This window comes from Ciconia boyciana, chromosome 3 (genome assembly GCF_034638445.1).
Source record: "Ciconia boyciana chromosome 3, ASM3463844v1, whole genome shotgun sequence".
Classification (NCBI taxonomy): domain Eukaryota; kingdom Metazoa; phylum Chordata; class Aves; order Ciconiiformes; family Ciconiidae; genus Ciconia; species Ciconia boyciana.
Genome location: NC_132936.1, coordinates 127,286,811 through 127,309,947, shown reverse-complemented (window position 1 = coordinate 127,309,947; position 23,137 = coordinate 127,286,811). Strand labels below are relative to the sequence as shown.

Genomic DNA, 23,137 nt, shown 5'->3' with positions numbered 1-23,137 from the left:
CCCCTTGCACTGCGCACACCCTTACACCCCCTTGCACTGCGCACACCCTTACACCCCCTTGCGCTGCGCACACCCCACACCCACTTGCACTGCCACTTTTACCCCCCGCGCTGTGCACTCACACCCTTACGCGCACCAGGCACCACGTGCACACCCCTTGCATACACACGCTCGCTTTGTGCACACACCTCTCACCCCCCTCTGCACACCTCGTTGCACACCCGCCGCACCGCGCACACCCCTTACACCCACGTGCTCGCTCTGCGCGCACACGCGTGCCACGCTCCTGCACGCAACCCCTTGCACGCACGCAGCCCCGGGCGCGCGCCCCGCGCACCCTTTAAGGAGCACCTCCTCGCGCCCTGCTGGCGCCCCGCTCCCTACGCTCCCTGGCGCGCGCCCCTGCCCCGCACGCCCCCTCCCACCGCACCCCTTGCACCGTGCCCGCTCACGGGCCTGCGCACCCTCCCGTCACCCACCGCTCCCCGCCTCGGCGCGAGGCTGCGGGTGCATGGCGTCCACCCTGGCTCCCGCGTGGTGCCGGTGGCCCGGGGCAGGAGGGAGGCCAGTGGCCCCGGCAATCGGTGTCGCCTGGTGGCACCTAATTTTACCGTGGAAGAAAAAAAAAAAAAAAAGAGAAAAAAAACCCCAACCCAACCCAGCAGCCTCATTTACGATATGTTTTGCATGAACAATCACAATATTATTTTGTGGTGACTAACTCAAACCTGCGCCCTGGCAGCCGGGAGCTGCCGACCACAGCTTCCTCCGGCCCCATCGCCCGCGCCGGGGAGCGCGTCTGGGTGTCCCGCTGGCAGCCGGGGAGCCCCGCCGCCCCCCGCGCCGGCCCAGGGGCTGCAGCCTCCTGCCCCCAACCCGAGAACCTCGGGGGGAAGCCTGGGCGAAGCTGGGAGCTGCTTGTGGCTCCGCGGCCGGGGCTGGAGCACGGGGGACGCAGCCGGGCTGGTTTTATGGCTGGGGTGGTGCTGGGAGGTGACTGGGGCTGCACAGCTCCATCGCCTGCCTCTCCCCCCGCGGGTCCGTCGTGCTGGCGGATGGCACAGGACGGGGGATGAGGCTGGGGACGGCTGGACAGGGAGACGGTGCGGGGGGAGCACCCCGGGGCACCCCAGCACGGCGCGGGGACGGGAGCTGGGGCGCCCTTCGAGCGGCAGCATCACCGGCCGGTGGATGAACACCGACCACGGCGCAGAGAGGAAGGACCCGGCACGGCCGCCCCTGGGGCTGAGCTTCGCTGATGGACCAGATGCCGGGGCGGCACACGGGCCCCCCCGTCCCGCCCAGCGTCCCCCCACCCAGGCACGGGCAGGCCCGTGGGCAGGCAGCGGTGCCTGGTACTTCACCAGCCCAAAACCGGGGGGACTCTTCCCTCCAGCCAACGCCTCGCTTTTCAACACCTTGCCCTCGGCTACTGTGCAAATGTTGACTCGTGCGTGAAGCCCGAGGATGGCGCTGGCATCCGCTTCGACATCCAGCCCTTGCCTGAGTCAATAAACACCCTTCTAAAAACCCAGATGTCTGACACTTTTGCTAACTCCGGGGGTGGCGGGTGCCATTCACCTTCCTCCACTGCAAGGCAGGGAATTTTACTGGGAAAATGAAAATAAGCCCCAGCAAAACCCCAAGGAGCCTTGGCGAAGCAGCCCGGCTTGCGGTGGGCAAGCTGGGCTGGCCGAGATCTCGGCGAGCAGCCCGTGGCGCCTGGGGACATCTTGTCCCCCAGCTGCCGCTGCGAGGGTGTGCCTTTATCAGCCGAGGCTGGGGCTCCCCTGCCCTGCCGCCGCCACCGAGGCCACCCGCACCGAGAGGGGCTGCAGGGGATGGCCCCGCTGCCAACCCTCGGGGAAGCGGCTCCGGTCCCCGCCAGCCGCAGCAGGGCTCGGTAGCCCAAATGCCTCCTCCTCGCTGCTGACCGGGTCACGTGCTGCCCAAGTGCCTGGGTGACAGAAGCGCTCCCGCTTTTTGGGGTGACCCTGCCCTCCGTGACGAGCGCTGCCCCGTCCGCTGGCGCTGGCACCTCTCTGCCACCGGTGAGAGCTGGGGAAGAGCGCTGCAATTTCTCTAGATGGATCGCGAAACTGGTTCGGACAGTGACGGGAAGGTGGCCCTGGCTCCCAAAAGTTGGCACTGGGGTTGGAAACCGTCCCTTGCAGGAGGTCCCAGAGCTGAAATCCCCTTGCCCGGCCCCAAAAGCAGCCCTGCGAGGGCCCGGCATGGTCCGACACGCTGATCTTGCCCGCTTGCGGAGCATCCCTGGCTGCCCTCCCAGCAGCTGCCCCAGCTCCGGCGGCTGTGTTCCCCATCCCCTTCATGCCGCTCCGACTGGATGGGAAGGAAAAGGGCCTGCGGGGTGTTCGTGCGGGAAAAAATAATTAGGAAAACTCATTAGGAAAACGCATTAGGGAAAAATTTGAAGGCAGGGACCAGCAGCAGAAGGGGAAGGCTCGAGGGTCCCTCCTGCCACCTTGGCAATGCCGTCACCTTTCCCCACCGGCGTCCCCCTGGCGAGGCAGGGGCAGGGCTGGAAATTCAGCTTGTGCCTCCTTTCCTGGCCCTCCGGCAGCCGTACCCGGGGCACGGAGCCGGCGTGGCTCTGCGAGGGACCGCCTGCTTCCCGAGCGCTTCCCCGGGGATCCGGGAGCTGCCCGAGGCTTTGCCCCTCCGCCGGGGACTGCGGAGCATCCCGGGGGGCCCACGGCGCCGGGGCAGAGCGAGGCGGGGGTCGCTTGCAGAGGCACCGGGGCTGCCGGGGGGCACGGGGCCGGCAGGCAGATGCTGCATCTATTTTCTCCTCCTCGTTCATTTTGGTTTCTGTGTGGGTGGCTCATGTGAACAGAAAGGTGACGGGGAAAGCGTTGTGCGAGAACAGCCTGTCCTTTCAAACACCTAAATTTAAGCCGGCGATTTCAGTGCGTTTGCAAGGCTCACGCATGCCCGCAATTTTCTGGAGAGCCGTGACAGCCGCTGGCTTCACCACTTCTTTCTCCGAGCACATTTTTCCCCCGTGAATCACGGCACCAGCCTCCTGGAACAAATCTGTTTCGACTTTGTCCTCGTTCCTATTGTTGTGAACCATCTAAGAGGTATTTGCACCGAAGCCGCATCCCAGAAGTCACCTAATTATTGGCAGTCTGGCACAGCACTCGTCAGTGGACGTGAATGGAGAGAGGTGGAGTTTGCAAACCCTTCTCTCGCTGCTGCCTTGGTCCCTCGGGGACACCGGGTCGGGGATGCCACATCTCAGCCCTCATCCTGCGGCACGGGCACGTGCTAACGGCCGCTTAGCAAAGCTTCCCTCGGACCCGCTGGCATCCGTGTCGCAGAGATGCCACCGGCCGTAGCGCGCTTTCTTGTCTCCCACGTGGAAATTAGAAAGGAGAAATTAGAGGGGAGGTGGAGAGGGATGAATAACGAGGACGGCGGGGATGCCGTGCTGCCGTGGCATCCCGGTCCCCCAGCAATGGCCGGCACTGGCCGGCTGCATCTCCCACCCAGCCCTCCCTCTGCGCTAGCCCAGCAGACTGTCACTGCCACTGGGAAGCGTGCAGGGAGGAGGGATGGAGGAAACGAGACGGTGCCTGGCTGGGGAGAAAGGACCTCTGACGCTGCTGGCACAGCCCCAGCGAGCTGAAACCCCCCCAGTATCGCAAAGAAAAACCACCCCCAAACGCACCCCCGACAAGCAGCTGCTCACCAAACCCATTTTTAACTCTACAACGCACCAACGGAAAAAAAATTACTTCTTCTTCTTCTCCAAACCATTGTGATAAATGTTATTTCACTCAGCGCTGGCAGATAAAATCAAGTTTAAGCCACATGCCTTAAATACGAGGCTTTATCTGAGCTGGGTTTGGAGCCTGACCTTTACCGCAGCACGGTGCCGTGCTCTCTGCCGAGCGCCGCGGGCTTTCAGCGCCGGGAGCAGACGCAGTACGCGAGGTGCCTCCAAGATGGCACGGGGGCCAGGGGAGAAGAGAGAGGAGGGAGAGGAGGAGGATTTCCTGGCCGGGGACGGGAGGGAGGGCTGGAGGGGCTCGGGGATGGACCGGCTGCCCGGCGGAGCAGGACGAGCAGGCGGCACACGTGGGTTACGGCAGCCTGCGCCGGGGCAGGCAGCTGGGCACAGATGTGGTGAGAGCAGCCGTGGGACGTGCGCCGAGCTGCCACCGGGCTCGGGCACCTGTGGGTGACATCACCAGCACCAAAAAGCCCCAAACCCTGCCCACCCCGGCCCCTTTCCCACCCAAAGGGTGACTGTGGTGGGGTGACCAGGAATCACCTTCCCCACGCCTCAGGTCCACGTCCCCTGTGCTGAGCAGGGACCAAACCCGGCTCCTCCGCGTCCCAGGTGAGCAGTGAGCCACCGAATTTAAAAAAAAATAAAAATAGAGCCATTACTCCTCCATCAGCTTGCTCTGTGTCCCTACGGGCTACTACGAACATGCAAAGGTTATATATATATATAAAAATAGGTGGGGTTTACATATATATTTTATATATATATATGTTTGTTAAAGAAACATCTAAACCATCTCTATGTGGGATGTCATTATTCACCTATCCGCAGTGGCGATGGTGACGTGGTGACGGACCAAGGGACGGTCCCTCAGCAGCAGCCGCCTCTCCCGGAGGCAGCAGCGGCTGAGAACAGCCCCATCGTGACCCGAGTGGGCCCTGGGCCAGGGCTGGGGCATCCCCCGGGGGCTATCGCTTTGATTCATTGCTGGCCCAAGGTAATTTGTAACCCGGCTACCGGGTATTTCAAGCTGGGTGAAGTTATTTGTTGTCCCTAACGGGTCTGAGTGACACTGCCTTGGGTGACACCAATGCCTCACCCGTATGGGAACCAGGACCGCTGCTTCGTTAGCGTGTGTCTAACTAATTTAGGCGAGTTGAGGTGCCTGCAACTTTTAACTTTTTTTTGGTCTTTGGTCTCAAACTTTTTTTTTAATGCCTTAAAAACTGCAATTAAGAAATTTGGCCTCTGCTGAGCAATGGTAGGGAGATGTTGCCGGCAGCAAGGGCTCGGCCAGGGGTGCTTGGTGATGGGTTGCCACCAGCAAGCGATGGAGGGCCTGGGAGAGAGCAAGCCCCCGACCCCGGCTGGGGGCCCTGGCTTGCCACCGAGGCACGGCATGATGGCAAAGGGTGAAAAGTGAGTAAACTTGGGTTTTCTGCAGAAGAAAAAGCGAGCCACCCACGCGCCAGGAAATCTCTCCTCTCCGTGTGGGTGGTGGAGGCCCCAAGATGAGTTATCTCTAAAGGGCGACTCTGGGGATACCTAGAGATCTTCATCAGCGTGGATTCGGCGCGCGCCGAGGAGGAAATATCAGCATCGCCAGCTGGGGCTTTGGGTTTTTGTGTTGTTGTTTTTTTCAAAGCTCTTTTTTAGCACGTCTTTTTAAAATCGGTTAGAAAATAGGAGCCTCCACCCCCCCCGGGTCGTCTCTCCGTGGACCCGTTCCCACGGCTGTCGTGCCGCCCGGCCTCTCCTGGGATTTCATCCCCATGGGATGCTCACGCGAGGGGATGGCAGGAGCAGGTGCCCAGCACGGGGGCTTCTCTTTAAGGCTATTTAATGGAAAATAACACGGCACAGGCAGCCTGAACCCAACCCTGCACCGACACGGGCAGGCAGCATCCCTTTAGCCATCCCCACCAGCCACCCCATCTCACACCTCCGCTCCTCACCGGAGCTCAGCTATAATCATTCATAGCAAAACTAAAAGCCCTGAAAGATAAAATCAAGGCGATTGCAAGCAAAAATCCCACCCCGTGCATCCCTGCAATCATCCTCGGAGCTCACACCCGTGCCCAGCTTCCCCGGGATGCTCTTCGCCATTGAGCAGGAGCAGCGCTTGCAGACAGATGGGATGCTCACCAAGCGAGGAGGGACGCACGGCAAGTTATAGCTAACACCTATCTACCATATATAACGATGTGAAACTCCTACACCCACGCGAGCTCCTTCTCCACTCGCAGAGGGGGGGGCTGACATTTAAGCTGTAGAGGCTCCCGCCCGGCTGGTGGCACAGCTGGCGGGGACACACCTGTACCACAGCCGCTGCTGCAAAAAAATCACTGTACCGAGGTAGAAATTAGCATTAATTAGGGGCAAACACACAGGTAAAAACATCGTGCTCATAACGCAGCGGCGTACGCCGCTCCGAAAAGTGCTCCGCACTTTTCGGAGCGGCGTACGCCGCTGCGTTATGAGATGAGGAACTAAATATATATATATATATAAAAATTTGAGCTGTGGCAGAGATTTTTGCCTGGACAGAGAACAGCTGGCTCTAGCTCAGCTCGTAAGAAAATTAAACAGAGGAGGAAAGGGGGGGTGGGGGTGGTGGAAGCAACCCCAGCATTGAATGTTTATTCAGCTACAAGGGTTCTCCAGCTGATCTGCTTCACAGTGCAACTTGCTACAGCTGACTTCTGCACCAGCTGCTTCGTATCAAACCCGAAGGCTTTTCCGTATGCTGCAGAAAGCCTAACAAGAGGCAAAGCAGGCTGCATTAAGGGGTAATCCGAGTGTTATTTGCCATAAAGGCAGGCAGAGGAGCCCCAGCTGCAGGGAGATGCTCCCTGCCGCTGGAAGGAAACATCCTGCGTTGCTGCGTGACGTGGAAAAGGTTTTCCCAAAGCGAGGAGGGAGCGGTGCTGCCAGGTCTCCCAAAACCCAGGCACGCAGCACCGCATCCTACAGGGAGGCAGCGGTCTGGGGCAGGTTTGCTGCCGGCAGCAGGGAGAAGAGCAAGAGCCCCATGCGAGACCTGGGAGGAGCAGATAAACCAACAGCATAACAGTGAATTACCCACAACGCCACGTTCGCTGGGGTCAACACTCCTCCCGCCGGTGCAGGCTTTTCTACGGTGCAGTTGGATTTATGAAGACAAGCGAGCAAGCGTTTCCAGTACCTCTGCACGCAGAGCAGCCTGCGATTCCAGATCTCCGTGCGGCCGCCTTCCCCTCTGCGGCCCCCAGGCCAGAACAGCAAACCCTACGAAAACCAACCCATCCCTCCCCGCTTGCGGTGAGCCCAGCATCCCTGCCCTTCCTCAGCATCCCAGGGCTGTGTTGGCTGGCCTGGGCTGGGTTTAGCTCAGCTCACCTACCCAACCGCTGGCTGGTTTTCAAGTTGAACAATTTAAACAGAGGAAAAAAGACCCCTAAAATACAGTGTTCGACAGAGAGATTTATGAAAGTCTGTTGTTTGTCTCCCTCCTGTGGATAGATGCACAAATAAAATTAATGCCCTCACCTCCCCCCCAGGGCTCAGCTGATAAAACATCCTTTTTTCTGTCTGTTTCACAGGATTATAAACCAGGGCACTGCGTGAACGTGACTGCACGCAGCATCAGGATAACCGCATCCCGCAGGCTGAGAACCCCTCTGAAGTGTGCCACCACCAGAGTGCTCTCCAGTTCTTGAAAGATTAAGTCCACACATCACTCCTATGCGGTTTGAGTGAGGAGGATTTGCAGGCAGCAAAGCCAGGCTGACAAAGTCCAAATGCCGCATTTTTGCATGCCGCACACACGTTGAGCACTAATTTCCCTGCGCAGCGCCGCTGGCTCTCCTCTCCCCCATATGTGGTCGTCTTTACAAATCACCCCAGGTCCCATAACTCCCGGTTACGGCTCCCCATTTTATCCACAGACAGGAAGAAAGGCCTCAGTGAGAAGCATCTCGGTACTGGGATTGTCCCAGCAATCCTGGCTTCTCGGCAGCGTGCTGTGCCGCCAGCCATCCGTTATTCACCCTTTGCAAGGCATCGATGCAGAGCAGCGTCAGCCTGCGAGGAGCAAAGCCCCGTACGTTATTTATTCCCCGAGATCAATCGGCAGCCACAGAGGCTCGAGCAAAGGCAGCAATAAGCTGCGGTGCAATGTTCGCATGGCCGGCGCAGCTCGCCCCAAGATGGGGCAGCCGGGGAGTTTTTGCGCCTACAGGGGCATCCCAGGAGGGGGAAGGCAGGTCAGGTCCAGCTAGGAAGCCCTCCAAAGCGAGCGTAGTTGTGGCTCCAGAGAAAGGTCACAGAGACTAGTTTTAGCAGCAAGTCTCAGCTCAGTTGCTAAAAGAAGAGAGAAACAAAAAGAAAAGTCGCTCCGTGGCAAGGGGAGCTCGAGAGGCGCCGTCCATCCTTCGCAGTGCCCATCGGCCACGTCCAGCTATTCCTGGCATCCTTTTAAATGTTTACAATGAATGTTTAAATGAATACAGGGAACCAGTTTTGCTTTGAAGCAAGGCAAGCGGAGAAAACCTCCACCCCAGACATCTGCTCGGCCTCAGTCAAGGCAGAGATGCTGCTCCAAAGCAGCAACGTCTGTTCTCACGCAAGAGCACAGCCTTTGCTCCCGCGTCAAGGAAGACAGCCCAGCAGGGACGCTGCCGTAGAGCCTGTACATTCAAGGTGCCCGCTAGATTTCTTTGGAGTTTGTGTAATTCAGGTAATTCAAGTTATCTTGACATTTAACATTTGACAAAATAACTATAAAGTCAAACCAACCTCATGCAAACTCGAGTGAGCGTCTTGTGTAGGCAGCAACAATCCTGTGTGTTGGTGTGTGGCCGCTGTAATTAAGAAACATATAAAAATAGATAAAAAGGAATAGGGGACACTTTTAAAGGAACTCTTTCCTGGCCTTTTCCCAGAGCATTTCCACAACATTCTGCCACAGTAAGGGGAAACAAAACCTCACAACAAACAGAAAATAACCCTTTCAATTCCAGTAAGCAGAGATATTTGCCTCTTGGTTTTCCCTACCTCTAATAATTGTGTTGTCACTGGTCAGAAGTGAATTTAACAAAAGGGAAAAGTGTGACTTCAGTCCTATCTAATCTAAATCTAATCCACAAACCTCGGTTTCTTTCAACCTAGAAGCTCCTGAGAGAAAGGGTAGAGCAGGAGGGCTGTGAATGTAGGAGCCCCAGACCTCAAACTGCAATACCAGCACTCGGATTGCTGTTGCTCATCTGCACATTTGTCTCATCAGCGACTCAAAACAGCCCTTCCTCCTATTCATTAATTATCTGCAGTGGCTTTTTCTGGGAGAAGAGACCTGCAGAAGCTTGTCCTCCTTACACCTACCGACCATGGGTTTTTCCCTGATCAGGTGTAGAGAGCTACACGAGTTCACGCTCTGGAAGCCCCGGTTACGTGCTATTTCACTTCCAATTGCCATCTTCACTTCTCTTAGAAGAGATGCTGGAGTCTTCCACGATGGTGGGGTCTCAGGCTGGAGTTACAGTCCCCTGTCCAACAACTCGCTCCTCCCCAAAGCCTCTGTTCACCATTCTTCATATTGGGAGTCTGAACTCAGCATTGACCTTGCTTTCAGGTCCCTTCAACATGAACGATTCAATGGGCTTTTTCAAAAACCCCAGGAGAGGTTGAAAGCAATTACTTCATCTGTACACTACTTTTCACCAGCTTTTCCCCCCCCGCTAGAAACACACAATATTATGACAACTGTCTACAGTCTCCAGCATACCCATGCCTCCCAAACTGGACAAGTTAAATTAACAAGTAATTTTAGTGTAATTTTTTTCTGCAAAAGCATAGAGGGATGCAAGTTATCATTCCTGAAATTAACCCCAAGAACATTTATTTTTAAAACAAGTTATTACAAAAAGATTTCACATCAATAAAATGCCAGTCCTCAGTAACTGTGCAAACTAAACGCTTATTTTCGTGACCGTTTGTGTTCTATAAGCAACACAACAAGTCTGTTCCGAAGGAACTTAATTTCCTTTGCATATGACTTGCAAAATAAGTCCTTCAGCCTTTTGCGCAAAACTCCTAGAGAAGGCAGGCTGTGGCAACTGGGGATGTTTAGCATGCTCTCAAAGAACTCTTTCCACAGGTCAGCATTGGCAAGCCTGCAAAGGAACAAAAATGCATCAAAAAAAATTAAGAGTTCAAGCTGTTAAAATACTATTTCCCATATTTACCCCGCTCCCTCCCCAGTTAGAGGCTGGAGCAACTGCAGACATCGCTGTAACACAACGCAGCTTCCGTTGTGGCGTGCTGCTTAACGAACCAGTGGGATTTTTCCTCGTGAGTTGTTGTTTCCTCCTTCCAGGCAGCAAGCGGCCGAGGACGCCGTGCAATTAGCCACGTGCACTGCCAAAACGCTTCCTGTGCTTAAGTCAGTGAATTCTATGAAGCAGTTCCCATGCACTGAAACCGGTTTTTAGGGCATCAAGAAGTGCATGCAAACAACACTGAAAGCTGTGACAGAAACTAACCTCAAACAAAGCTGGTACTAATGACGCATCTTTCTAGACAAGGGAAGGTTTTAAAAAAGATTTTTGACACCAACCTTCTGAAGGCTCCCTCAGGCTTCCAGATACCGTTTTCATTCTTCACTTGCATGTAAGTACCAAAGAGCATGCAGTAGACCGTTGCTGCAATGCCAAAGTAGTCTGTCTAAACAAAGTATAAACAAGTTTCAGAGCCTAAACATGTATTAAGACCACTGCAAATTAGCTGAAAAAACACTCTGTGGAGCCAACAGGGCAAGCTCCGTAAGAAGAGAGTTGAGGACTGCGTTTTTAAAGCAACAAGCTGAAGCTACAACTCTAGCGCAAAACTCTGCTATTTCTATACTCCATTTATTCACGCCAGATGCATGCAGGAAGCTCCAAACGTTCAGGCTGTCTATGCAGTCTCATACCTGGTAGTTCCACGGTTTCTGCGTCAGCATTTCAATACACTGAAATCCAGATGTTTCACACTTTGTAGTAAATGCCGTTCCTTCAGGAAAGAGTTTCATGTCTATACTCTGGCCCAAGTCAATGAGCGTCAAGCCATGAGAGAGACCATCTATGTCACATGTATCATTGTCCAGAAACCTTCAACCATGACAACAAGAACCGATCACATAAGTATCAAGGCTATGATATCATGATCTGCTATCTCAGGTAGCAAAGGGAAATACTTGCCTTTCTCCAAGTATGAAATTGTCAGGTTTAATGTCACCATGAATGATTTTGCAGCTGTGGAGCTCTTCCACCATATAAAGAATTTTTACAGCAAAGTAGATTACAAGTGCTTGAGGCATCACCTTTTCAGGAAGCTTTTTGTAAATGTTTATGGCATTCTGTAAACAAAAAGATAGCAAAGAACCATCAGCTACACAGAAACAACACAATATGGATTGCAGGTCCATGTTGATAAACACAGAATACGTTCACAATGAAGGTCCATCAAATGGAGAGTAGAGGAGACATCTGAAGATTGTAATACAATAGCACTCCAAAAAGAATATAGATGTTCCAGAGCACAAGCTGATCACACTTACAAGCAATGTTCCATAGTTGTAGAGCTCACCAACCAAAATGCTTCCATTTTGAAAGAAATGAGCAGAATAAAAGTGGATATAGAGATGGTGTATACTCGGATTGAGCCTTTCCACCAGCTGTGTTGCTATATAGAACTCCCAAGGGTTGGCAGGCTTCTGGACCTGTAACCAAAAAGTTGATTTACTACGAAAATCTATTAGCATTAAAGCAGAAGTTTTTCTCAGGTTGGATTTTTTTTTTTTTGCTTGTTTTTTTAATGGCACACCAGGCATTTTTTCTCTTGACCAAATACAATACTTACATCTACAGTAATTAACCTCAGGTCAATACACTCAGTGATTAATCCTCTTGAACCAAGACTTCAATTACACACCACAATTCCATTCTGGCTTATACACTCTTTTTATTTAAGAGTGTTATTTAAAATGTCAGTCTTTCTGCAACAGTGATGTTTCTGCTGGCAACAGACATTTTGTGTAAGAGAGAAGGCTTCTGAAGTCAAAACAGGAAAACCCTCCCAATTCCTTCCCCTACTATTTCTCCCACTACATTGAATACCTGATGCTCAAAAAAAAAAAAAAACCACCTTAAGTCACCTTCACATACTAGAAAGCTCTCGGGTAAGGTGTTACACTAAAGATTTTTGCTGAAAGATTACATGTTGCAGAAGAGATCCACAAAAAGATTCCAAAAGTAGGACAAAAGATCTGATGTGGAGAGGCTAAGGGGGTGTCCGAGTGTCGACTCAATCACATAACCACGTTTCAGCCAGACTGCAGTAACTGTACGCGTGCCCTCTCAGCCAGCAGCAGATGCAAGGATGCATGACCTAGTACAACCCTCTTGGGCTAAGCTGACCTCGCAGTTGCACGGACTTTCCTTTTGGCAGCAGTTCTGATGTAAACACATGCTATCATCTGTTGCTCATTCCTGCACTGAAGCAGCCTGGAAGAAGACAGGGCAGAGCAGAGAGGGGAAGCTGCTCAATCTACAGTCGCCGTCAAGACAAGTGTGTTTATTAATAAAACTGTACCAGAGAGGTATCACCCAGCAAAGCCTACGTAATAGCCAGCTGCCACCAAACAGGCTGGCTGCACAAACTGCAAAAATGCTTGTGGAAAGCTAGTGGGCATGTATCCGGAACGAAGAGCGGCCCTTTCAGTGCGACCTAGTAGCAAGAGCAATTTTATCATCAATCCACACACATTTTCATTTGCTGTGGACTAAGAGCACTTGCACAAGTAGCTGCCTTTGTCCGCTGAGAAAGATAGCCTGGCTGTAATTCTTACTCCTTAGGATCCTTGTGACTACTTTATAAAGAAAAGATGAAGAGGCAAGTTGCGTCAAGAGGATAAATAACTTCCCACGTAGAATGAATTAGACATCACAGCATTCAATCTGAACAAGGCTTTGAGGACAGACCAATATGCTTTACTTCATATTTGTAAATAAGAAAACTCAGCAGAATCCAACCAGGGTAGGTGTCATTACTATAAGGCTCCAAAATTTTCCAGAATTTTCTATTCTGAATCAACACTACTTACCTTTAATATTACTTTCTGATTGTTTCTTGGGTTACTTGCATCCAGAATGGAAGCCTGATAGACTCGAGCAAAAGCTCCCTCTCCAACCAAGCAGTCCACATGGAACGAGCTGGAACCTTTTAGAGATTAACAACATTAAGTCCTGCTTACAAACTTCACAGAAGAGACATCAGCACTCGGAGAAGGTGGGGGGGAAGAAAAAAAAGAAAGAGCACCAGCCATATACAAGTTATTGCTTTAACCCTGACGCTAGTCTTTCTCTACAGGTCTCGTCTTGCTAGCCAGCCTTTCCATAGAAGAGAGCCTGTACTCACTCTTGAGAACAAGAGTGCTGCGAAGCGCCACACACTAAAAATCAGTGTTTCTATTTTAGTCTGACTCCCTGGAAACAATCAAATTCCAAAGTGCGTTCCTTAAAAGGTAAACACTAATGTTGAAGTCATACAAGTATGTTGCAATTACTGTCGTACAGATTTTGTTGACACAGGACCGCTGCTGCTCTATACAAAGTTTGAGAGTTGTGTCACAGATTACTAGGAAAGGAAAACTAGGAAAATTTCCTACTCAGAATGCCTAATCAAAAATGCTTATGCTACAAAAGACAAACAAAAAAACAGGTCTAATTTCAAATCTGAGGTTTAGATAATCTGGAAGCTATCTCGATATACGTGCAAGTAAACTGAATTAGAAAAATACTTCAGAGGTTCCCAGAAAAACTTCAAGAAACGCTTTAAAGTGAAATGTTTGAAGTAGCTCTTACCCAGTGGGAGTTCAGCCTTCAGAATGATGGATGGAAGAGCAGATTTCCATTCAAAGTAGTTGGCATATGTGTGGAGTGGTTTAGGAAGCTCTGATAAGAATTTGCAAATCAATTCCTTATCCCAAGGGTTCTCAACAAGGACTTCACGGAAAGAAGAAAAATATTTAAGCTATAAGAAAAGTGTGATTTCAAAGAGGTAGCACAAACTTATACTTGAATGAGTATCACTGATTAAAAAAAAAAAAAAAAGACAACCCCCAAACACAAAACAAAAAACAACACAAAAATCAAAGAGGGCTAAGCTAAGTATTCCTCAATTTTCACAATCCAGCTTTTATACCAATGTTTTCACTGTTAAAGGCGCCCAGAAAGACAGATGTTTCTGAAGTATTTGAGCCTCAACTAGCAAAGAACCCATAGGCACTCCTGAGTACTCCTGTACTTCAAAATATCCTTGGCATCATGTAATACAGGTACGACCCACCCTTGTCCTTCCTTACGTCACTTGTACATATGCAGCGATCTCCTCGCAGGAGCCAGGAGACAGTTTGCCCACTGCAAGCGACCACCTTCACGTTGGAACAAAGCACGAAGAACATGACACCGCTCCGGTCTCGGACTTGACAGAAGAAAACTGTAGGCAATGCTCTGTACCTGCAGCTCTAACGCTCCGGGCTGTCCTGTCCTGCCCAGCTCCAGACAGCTTTTCATGGGAAATTTTGTCCACCCCAACAGATGAGGAATATTCACTTCTGCTCGTAGTAGTCTGCTCATGTAATCTTTGAGAAGCAGCTGTAGCAATTCCTTGAATTCTATTTCCTTGTTTCGAGACATTTCCTTGAAGCTCTCCTTGTTCTGCAACGCGTTCAAGAGCGGGGCTACATATTTAAAACAAAATATTATTAACTGACAGTACTGCCACGGTATTTTTGCATCTTCAGTAAGCAAAAATGTGTCAAGTGTCCGCGCTTGCAACTTTGGCCATAACCAACGTTAAGATGAATAAAGCGGACATGTCTCAAGAAAAATAAGATCTGGTCATATCATGCTACCCATAGTCTAATAACTTCCAAGTTCATTGGCCAACAAGTTCAGACAATATTGAAAAGAAAGCAGTAGTTTTACATACACAGCCATTAAAACTTTCTGGACAGTTAACTTCTAATTTAAACGTGTCAGAAAACTTACATCATAGGAGCATTTTCAGGGGTATTATCACCATACCCAGGTTCATTTAACTCCGCAAAGTGCCGAGATGTATGCTAAGCAGAGTCAGCCTGACACAAATATGTCAGCTCTAGGTTACTTGGAAAACTTGAATCAAGAGCAGCATAGCAGACCTGCCTGTTCTGGAACACATTTACCCGGCACTCTCAAGCCTTGAGAATCTCAGCAAGTCATGACATACCTTAGCTTCCTCGTTTTTGTCTGCTTGTGCAGTTCTTCAGAAAACTCCAAATCCATTTGCGGCAAGTCATCCTCACAGGCTGAGCAAAGGGAGTAGCAACAGTAGCAAATGTTTATTTTCCCCAAAGGCAAGCACATTTAGAGTATTCTTACCAAGACAAGAAGGTTAAGTCACGCTGCAGCTGTGGAAGTTGCTAAGGTATCACAAGAGCTAGAAGTGAACAGGCCTATTTTAAAATATATAAGGAAAGACAACAGCTTGATTTCTTTAGGGAGTCTATTCCAAGACTAAAGGGGGGCAGACAAGCATAAAGGTGCCCCCAGAAGAAGGTGGTGCTGGGACTTCCATTTTTTGACTATTTACAACCCCTGGGAACAGTTCAGAACAGCAGTCCTACAACACGGTCAAAGTCTCTCTTGTCCCTCGCCACCTTCTCTTATTCCCCCAATTAAAAATTCTTGGAGAAATGGAGTTACGTAGTACTGAGTGAGATGCTCTCAACCCGAAATATTCGTTATTTTACCTTTGTCCTCCAAAGCCTGTCGCGAATGTGCCGACAGGTAATTAAATGGTGTTGATACAAGCTGGGCAGCTCGTGCAAAGTCTCTTGTGTTGTTTGGACTGGGAGCTAACGTTTTATTACTACTTGGTACATTCCACACCGTATAATCATCCCTCAAGAACTCCGGTGTCCCTGTTTCTTCCTAGACAGGAAAAAATATATAAAGATTTTAAACTAAGACAGCAAAACTATCCTGCCAGAGCTGCACTGTAACCTAGTAGCAGCCTCTGCAGTCAGTTTCTATCATGTTGAGTCTGCCTGTGTCAACTTACAATATTAGAAAAATAAAGGAATGGCAATATAACCTAAATCACAGGTTTACATTGTTTTTGTATCAGACCTGAATGCTAGCAATAATCAATATCACAGCAAAATGCTAGACAACAAAAAATCGCCCTAAGAGTCTGAAAAAGCCCGTCTCGTTACTTAGCAATCACTTCTCTCCAAGCAGCCTGAAGTTTTACACATCTCCTTGGCTACAAAAACTGTTAGGTGGTTATTAGAACATTAAGTGTCTCTTGCTCCCTGTCATTCCTCCCCCAAACAGATGCCAAACCTACACATCAACTGCAGTCGGATTTGTTCTAGAGATAGAGGTCTCCGCTATTAAGCTCCTAGAAGTTTTGTGAAAATTAACAGCTGAAAAAGTTCATCCCATTGGCAGGAAATGGGAAAGGGTATCCAGACTTCAGCTAGGTATCATTCATAAGAACGTTGCAGGATTGGGATAGAACAAAGGTAAATACAACCACCTCCGATATCCCCTATAACTACGTAACCCATTTTCAAGGCTAATTCTTGCAATAAGACCAAACACTCACTTCTGTACCCGCCGTACAGTCAGTCAAGGGACGTTCTCCAATAGGTCTGGGCTCTTCCGCCTTGTTTTTGTGCTGCGGGATCCTGACAAAACAGGTAGGTTAGAATAGCTTTTCCCCAGAAACTGTCCCAGGGGGACTGATCTAGCAAAGACTTGTTGTTTTTAATTTTTTTTTTTTTTTTAAAGACTCCTATTTACAGATACTTAGAGAGGTTGCAGTAGCTCAAAGAAACAAGCTATCCACAGTTATCCAGAAAATTAAGCATCTCGAGCACACTGCCCAAACAGGAAAGTTGCGCAATTCCACAGAGAAGCAACTGCAGCTTTCTCATGCCACTTCCACACAGCTGCTAGTGATTGTAATTCAAGCCAATCCTGATACCGCAAATACAGTCACAGCAAAATTATACGGAATAGAATTAATCCTATATGTAATTCTAGCAGCTGAGTTCAGTTTATTAACTTTTTTCTCCTTACCCACTGTTCTCTTTTTCATTCTCATCTTCAAAGATAGAAAATGCAGGCATGACAGGGGCAACAACATTAGCTCTCAGACTTCCATCAGGTTCTTAAAAATAAAACATAACCAATATTATCTTCACCCAACAAAGATTATAAACAGTCACATTTTCACCCCTAACCAGGCAACTGATGGTCACAGCTACATCCAGCTAGACCAGGAGCATCCTCAGAATTGCTACTGAATTCATCTCTTCCGTAAGCTCTTGGAAACGGGGTAGGTTTTTCCCTCTCAAAACCAAGACTGGACAGGAGTACAGAAGCCTTCGTGGCTGCATCTGACCAGGCGTGAAACACCTCTGTGCCCACTCTTGTAAGCCACTGCTACTGCCTGGTTTTCAGACAATTTTAACTGTTACAATAACACGGCAATTCAGATACTAACACCCAGCCTGCAAAATGTTTTAGAAAAAAACTTTACTCATATGAAGTACCAGCTGTGCCGTTTTCAAAGTTAGGGTTTAAATACCAGAGAAGTCTCTAGAGAGAAGCAACGTGTTTAATACACACATTAATAGGCTTGCTAACAGTAAAGTGCTTCTGCTGTTCTCAGACTGTGCATCAGAATTTAGAACCTGTCAGTAAATTAAATTTGTTATCAGGAAAGAAGTGGCTTCTTCACTCCACACCTAATCAAACAACTACTTATCTCAAAATTATGAGGGCTGGTGGGAGGGGTAAACAGGAAATAAAGGAGTGAAATATCATGGACTGAAAAAATAAGTAGTACCACTTTTTCTGCAAAAGACTTCAAACTGCTCCTCGCTTTCTTCAAGAGGAGACGGTTCAGGCAAGATGGGTGTTTGAAACATATCCATGAGAAATCCTAAAAAAGAAATAAAAACCACAAGAATATCACCCCCAATAAAAGAAAAGAAACGTTCAGAGGTTCTTCCATTGCATAGTAGCCAAATCAAATGCCAATAACCAATTATTCCTTCATATTGCATTTGAACACTCCAGACAACTGAACAAACACAGGAAGATCTAACTTGGCCAACACATACTTGTTGGCACCATGGCCTTTTTTTTTTTCCCCTCTCCAAGACGAGATTTCAAGTTCTCCTAAAGGAGCAAATTCTCCTTTATCTCCTTAGATATTTGGAAGACTAACGAATATCACAAGCTGTTTTTTAGTTATTGTTTTTACAGGTATATATTCAGTTGCAGCAGTTTGCTACATGGTAGCGGTTAACAGGTACCACTGTTGGCAGTGGTCTGAACATGACAGAAGAGTACAAAAGGGATAAAACAGTATCAGGATATTATTACTCCACATCTGACATCAGAAATACAATTGCAATTTCCTTTTTAGGATTTTGAAAAAGCAGTGTTTAGAATTGACAACGTCTGTTAAAGAATCAAAGACCTTCTGCATGAGTCACCCTTGTTTCAGCTTTGGGGGAAGCTCAACATCAACCAGAGCTGACTTATTAACTTCTTGACATTCTTCCACATTAGTCCGTTGTAGGTCGTCATCTCAGAAACAGGAGTCCCTGACAGTACTGACAAGAGCAGCTCGGAGAACACGCTGCCCAAAGAAGCCTGGCAGGTGTACCACCAGTGACTTATCCAGCAGTTTACAGGATGTGGCTGCTGGGATGTTATTAAAGCATCTATTTCTGGTCAAAAGCTTTGGGTCATCCAGACAGCGACAAAAGAAGAGTACCCATTTATTTTCTTTTCCTCTTTGACTGAATGGTGCACATGCCCATCACTAGATAGCCTCCTTGTATATTCGGCTCCACTAAAATTACCAGGCAAGATCCCCTTAACTCCAGTGAAGCTAACATGTTATTCCAGATGCTTACCCAGCGCTTCCTTCGTATGAACTGTAGGTGAAGGTTGCACTTTGAATGGTGTTGCCTGCATTGCTGCTCCCAGCGAGGTGTTTGGGGTAGCCTGAGAAGCATTGACAGAACCAAAGGAGGAATTTCCAACTCTAGATGCTAGAAACGAGAACAGAGAGACAATTTCTGAAGTAGCTTTGGATTGTTTATTAAGATTTCAGTAGCTAGCAAAATGTTAGTAAGAGAAGTAAACAAGATGAGTAGCAGAATGAGAACCCAGAATTTTGGGAGAGCAGATTTTGGCTTGCTCAGAGACCTGCTTGGCAGGTTCCCAAGGGAGACTGCCCTGAAGGGCTAGAGGGACCCTGGACAGCTGGGTGGCCTCTGAGGACTCTATCTTCAATTCACAGGAATGATCGATTCTGACAAAAAGTCAAGCAGGCAGGAAGCCAGCAAGGACAAACAGCAAACTCCTGACCAAGCTCAAACAAAAAGGAATTGCACAGAAGGTGGAAACAGGGACTGGCTACATGGAAGGGATATAGAGACATTGCCCAAACATGCAGGGGTGGAGTTAGGAAAGTCAAAAAGCTTAGCATGTGGCTACTAGTTCCAACCCTAGCTATTGATCCCCAGCCAGTAAGTCATACCAAGAGCAGCAGTCTTGATCAAAACTTGGCTTATTACCTTCTTTCACATCCACAGAAGTAGTTAGTCCAGTGGATCTCTTGTTAGGGTGCCTTCAAAGGAAAGATTAAGAATATGAGCTTGAAATAAAAGCTATTATTTAAATTCCAGCTTCAGTTCAGGACTTAGCAGTACTGCACTCTAAGCAGCTAAGGAGGTCTTTCCCAGTCTAAAACAAAGGAAGCAGCCCAGACAGACAGCAACTAGGGATCCTGTTTTTTCCCCCATGAATGAGTCTTTTCAGTCACACAAATGAAGCAAGTGAGAGATCCTTTAGAGTATTATTAGAGGCTGCCCCCCAGAAAGTTTCTCATACAGTTGCAATAGGTATAAAACCTGAAAGGCAGCAGAGAGCTTTAAAAAGGTTAAAATGCTGGCATTAAATACTCTTCTTGGATACAGCTTGCCTCCAAGTAACTCCATAATATGAGTGAACGACAACTGCTTCCATTTCCTCTTGTTGGCCAAGTCTACACAGCCATGGTTGCTTTGCCAACCTAGGTTTCTCCCTCTGCCCTGCAATTTTGTTTCCGGTATTAGCCAAGTCACACAAGCAAGAACGCAGAAGATAAATACAAGCACTTTTTTTTCTTCTCGGGAGACCTTTGTGGTCAAGATGTAACGTATGATAGCCGCATGAACTAAGCATATCCTGCTGTTTATTTCAGGCATGCCAGGGACAGCAATGCTGAATAATTACTTCAGTTACACACTGAATTTCCTCTTAGTTATTACAACTAAACCACAGGGCTAAAGGAATTAAAAACTGAAATGAGGACTGTAAGTTATATAAGTTTGATCTATGTCTAAATATTGGTTTCCACAGGCTACTTCAGATGTTTTTCAGAAGAGGAAGAAAGACACTTTCTTTTTTTTTTAAATTAATTCTCAGCTGAAGTGTAGATACGGAAGGCTGCCCAATTTGCAGAGTCAGAATTAGCCTGTTTATACATACTGTTCTCCAGCGGTCCTATTAAGAGCCGAGTCAGGATGTGTCCTTTCCTGAGCCGAAACATTATTGAATGGAGGGTGTAACAAACTGTTCTGGAGTTCTCCAGGCTCTAGCTGAGTTTTGACTGCATCCTTCTTATATGTTACTTCCCACAGGGAGGTTGATGCCATCCCGTGGGCAACGGGTTTCACTGGCTGCAGCTGAACAGCAGTGGATGATAAAGTACTTGACTGACGCTGGTCTGGCACCAGACCTCGGGCGTTTTGCAGATCTGAATTTTGACAAGATGCCATCCCGTTCTGCTGTAGAGCTGCACTGGGTGTCACACGTAGATGCACCTTTAGAGATGAGAAAAGTTCTTTTACATTCAACCCCCACACACAAGTACAGCCATTGCTATTTTCTCTTTTATTTCTGCATAACCAGAACAGTTTTTCATGCATAAGAGAACTTTCATATGCAACTAAAACTAAATCACGGAGAAGCAAAAACGAACATTTGGGTTTAACAATTAAATTATATTTCATCAAGCATTTAAAGTTACACCAGGTATCTGTACTAATCAAGTAGTGCAGCCTTGACCTCCAGATGTGGTTAGCAAACTATTCTGGTTATCGTCTAAAAGCATGGTTAAATTTTACGAGGTAAGTTCATGACGACTGCTCCTATTGATCATAGTACATACTTACCACTGGTTCATTTGGTTCAGCTGACGTTGCAGATGCTGGTTCCAGTCTAGTTTCCTCCAAGCTTTTGGTGAGCTGTTCCAGCTTCTGCTGCAGGGCTTGCAGTTCAAGGACGGCTGACTCTTTTTTCCTTATGGAGTCTCTCTCTTCTTCTTCTAAGGATAAAACAATGACAGAATGAAACAGTTCATCACTATCTAAATGAGTTGCTCAACACAGGCATTATGACCTGCTTGAATTTAAAGTTTAGGTATACATAGTCTGTGAAACAGCAGGACAACACTCAGATCTAGAGGCATAATTTTGGGAGAAGCAATGACCCAGTGTCTAACCTCTCGGTCCCAATCCCTCAGGGGAGGGCTACACAACACCGTCCCAGCACTGGCCTGGCAACGAGTGGCAGCCCTGATAACGCATTTTAGCAGAGGTCACAGGCTAGCCTACCTCTCACCTGCTGGGCGCTTGTGGTGCCAGGCTCAGCGCTGCTGCAAACATGCTGGCGGCACCCATTCTCAGCACAAAAGGAGCCCAACTCTGAAAGATTCTACCAACATGACCCTTTGGTAAAATTTGGGTGGGGATGGAGCCTGCTGTCCCCAAGGGAAGAGCTGCCCCTGCTGGGATTTATCATATATTACTACTGGATTTAAAAAAAAAAAAAGAAAAGAGGAAAAAAAATCCAGATTCAAACACTTGTTTTAAAAATACATTAGCATCTTCCCTCCCACTGAATCTCTCCCTGTTCCACTGACTACAGTTTATCCATTTCTTCCTTTACCAAATGAGATAATTACTTATTTTGTCCAGCAACATCCCCCAGCAACGTTTTCCCCCCGCTCCTATAAACAGTCAGATACACAACTGACTCACTTCTGAGCAGCTGCCTTTTATTTGCACTCAGTTTTGGTTTTGCTCCTCTAGGACCTAATTTGTCTGTTGGAAAGCCCACCTACTTTTTCTCCAAAATTTCACCATTCAGCAAACAAAAGCATTACCACTAATTACAAACTTTGCCCTGAGACCATCCCAGCTACAAGCGTGCCATCGCTGACACGCGATGTCCCCAAGGGGCTTCCCACAGCTACACTTGCCAAGAAGGCCAAGTGAAGACAGTGTCGCTCTTTGCTGCAGCGTGCCTTTGACTCGGGCCAAGGACAAAGTGTGGCATCATACATAACCGTATGATAGTTGTTTAAAGCGTCCTCTGGGCTCTCTCTGATTACAGCCTACTGATAGGAACCAAGATACTCTCAGTCTTGAATACAGGTGGCACAGCGCCACAGCTAGAGCTCACATCAGGGTAAGTAGTACTGCTAAGAGCTGCTCACACTTTCCTCCGGTTTCCTCAGAAGAAACACCACTCTCTATGAAAATCTAAGTTTGAAAAGACAAACCCAAAGGATGAGCTTAAGCAGTAAATACTGATGTCAGTCATGTGGCATGTTACCCGATGCTTCCAAGCTCACCCCACCCTGTTTCTGTACGGGGATGCTAACTTGGGCTTTGAGAAAGTTTTCAGGCTTCAGTAGAGAGGTTGAAAAGAAATGAACGCAGCCAAGTACTAGTTTTCCAAGAATATGAGAATGTTTCTGAAATAGCTAGATGGAAAGAGAAGAATACCCCATTCTTGCTGTCTTCTAAGGCGCTCGTATTTCTTGAAGTATCTCTTGGCTCTTAGCTCCTCAAATGAAAGTTCAGAGCCTTCACATATGAGCAGGTTTTTATCATACATTGCAACCTGCTCACATTCGACAACAGTAGATGACGACTTAGGAAGAACTTCAGATTTGGAGATGTACGTAACGTACTTTCTGTGAGGAAAAATAAGAAAAAGCTCTATTCAAGTTTATTGGATTTATTCTGGGAGCATGTGAATTTTCCCACAGTGTGACTTTAAAAAACCCCAAACACTTACACTTCTTCTCTTCCACCAGAAGAACAGGACTGAGTACCAGCAGAATCAGAACCCTAGAGCAGGGCAGGGGAAATGAAAAAAAAAATATTCCAATATTATAGTTAACCATCCATTTTGACAAGACTAGCAACTGCAAAGCCCCTGATATTTAATTCTCATTGAA

The 23,137-nt window shown here is 48.3% G+C and overlaps 1 protein-coding gene across 1 annotated transcript in view; it reads right to left on the bottom strand.

Moving 5' to 3' along the window:
• Positions 1-7,291: 7,291 nt before the first annotated feature.
• BUB1 (BUB1 mitotic checkpoint serine/threonine kinase) overlaps positions 7,292-23,137 on the bottom strand; it is a 35,011-nt gene continuing 19,165 nt past the window's right edge. Inside the window, exons 23-42 of the mRNA XM_072857603.1 lie at positions 22,975-23,027; positions 22,680-22,870; positions 21,063-21,214; positions 20,377-20,711; positions 19,422-19,474; positions 18,756-18,893; positions 17,675-17,770; positions 16,903-16,993; positions 16,427-16,508; positions 15,567-15,747; positions 15,044-15,122; positions 14,290-14,513; positions 13,636-13,776; positions 12,876-12,991; positions 11,331-11,492; positions 10,972-11,129; positions 10,704-10,881; positions 10,350-10,456; positions 8,534-9,906; positions 7,292-8,098 (exon numbers count right to left, since the gene is read on the bottom strand). Coding sequence (XP_072713704.1) covers positions 9,711-9,906; positions 10,350-10,456; positions 10,704-10,881; positions 10,972-11,129; positions 11,331-11,492; positions 12,876-12,991; positions 13,636-13,776; positions 14,290-14,513; positions 15,044-15,122; positions 15,567-15,747; positions 16,427-16,508; positions 16,903-16,993; positions 17,675-17,770; positions 18,756-18,893; positions 19,422-19,474; positions 20,377-20,711; positions 21,063-21,214; positions 22,680-22,870; positions 22,975-23,027 — 2,733 coding nt within the window. The 3' untranslated portion in view covers positions 7,292-8,098; positions 8,534-9,710. The remainder of the gene's footprint in view (positions 8,099-8,533; positions 9,907-10,349; positions 10,457-10,703; positions 10,882-10,971; positions 11,130-11,330; positions 11,493-12,875; positions 12,992-13,635; positions 13,777-14,289; positions 14,514-15,043; positions 15,123-15,566; positions 15,748-16,426; positions 16,509-16,902; positions 16,994-17,674; positions 17,771-18,755; positions 18,894-19,421; positions 19,475-20,376; positions 20,712-21,062; positions 21,215-22,679; positions 22,871-22,974; positions 23,028-23,137) is intronic.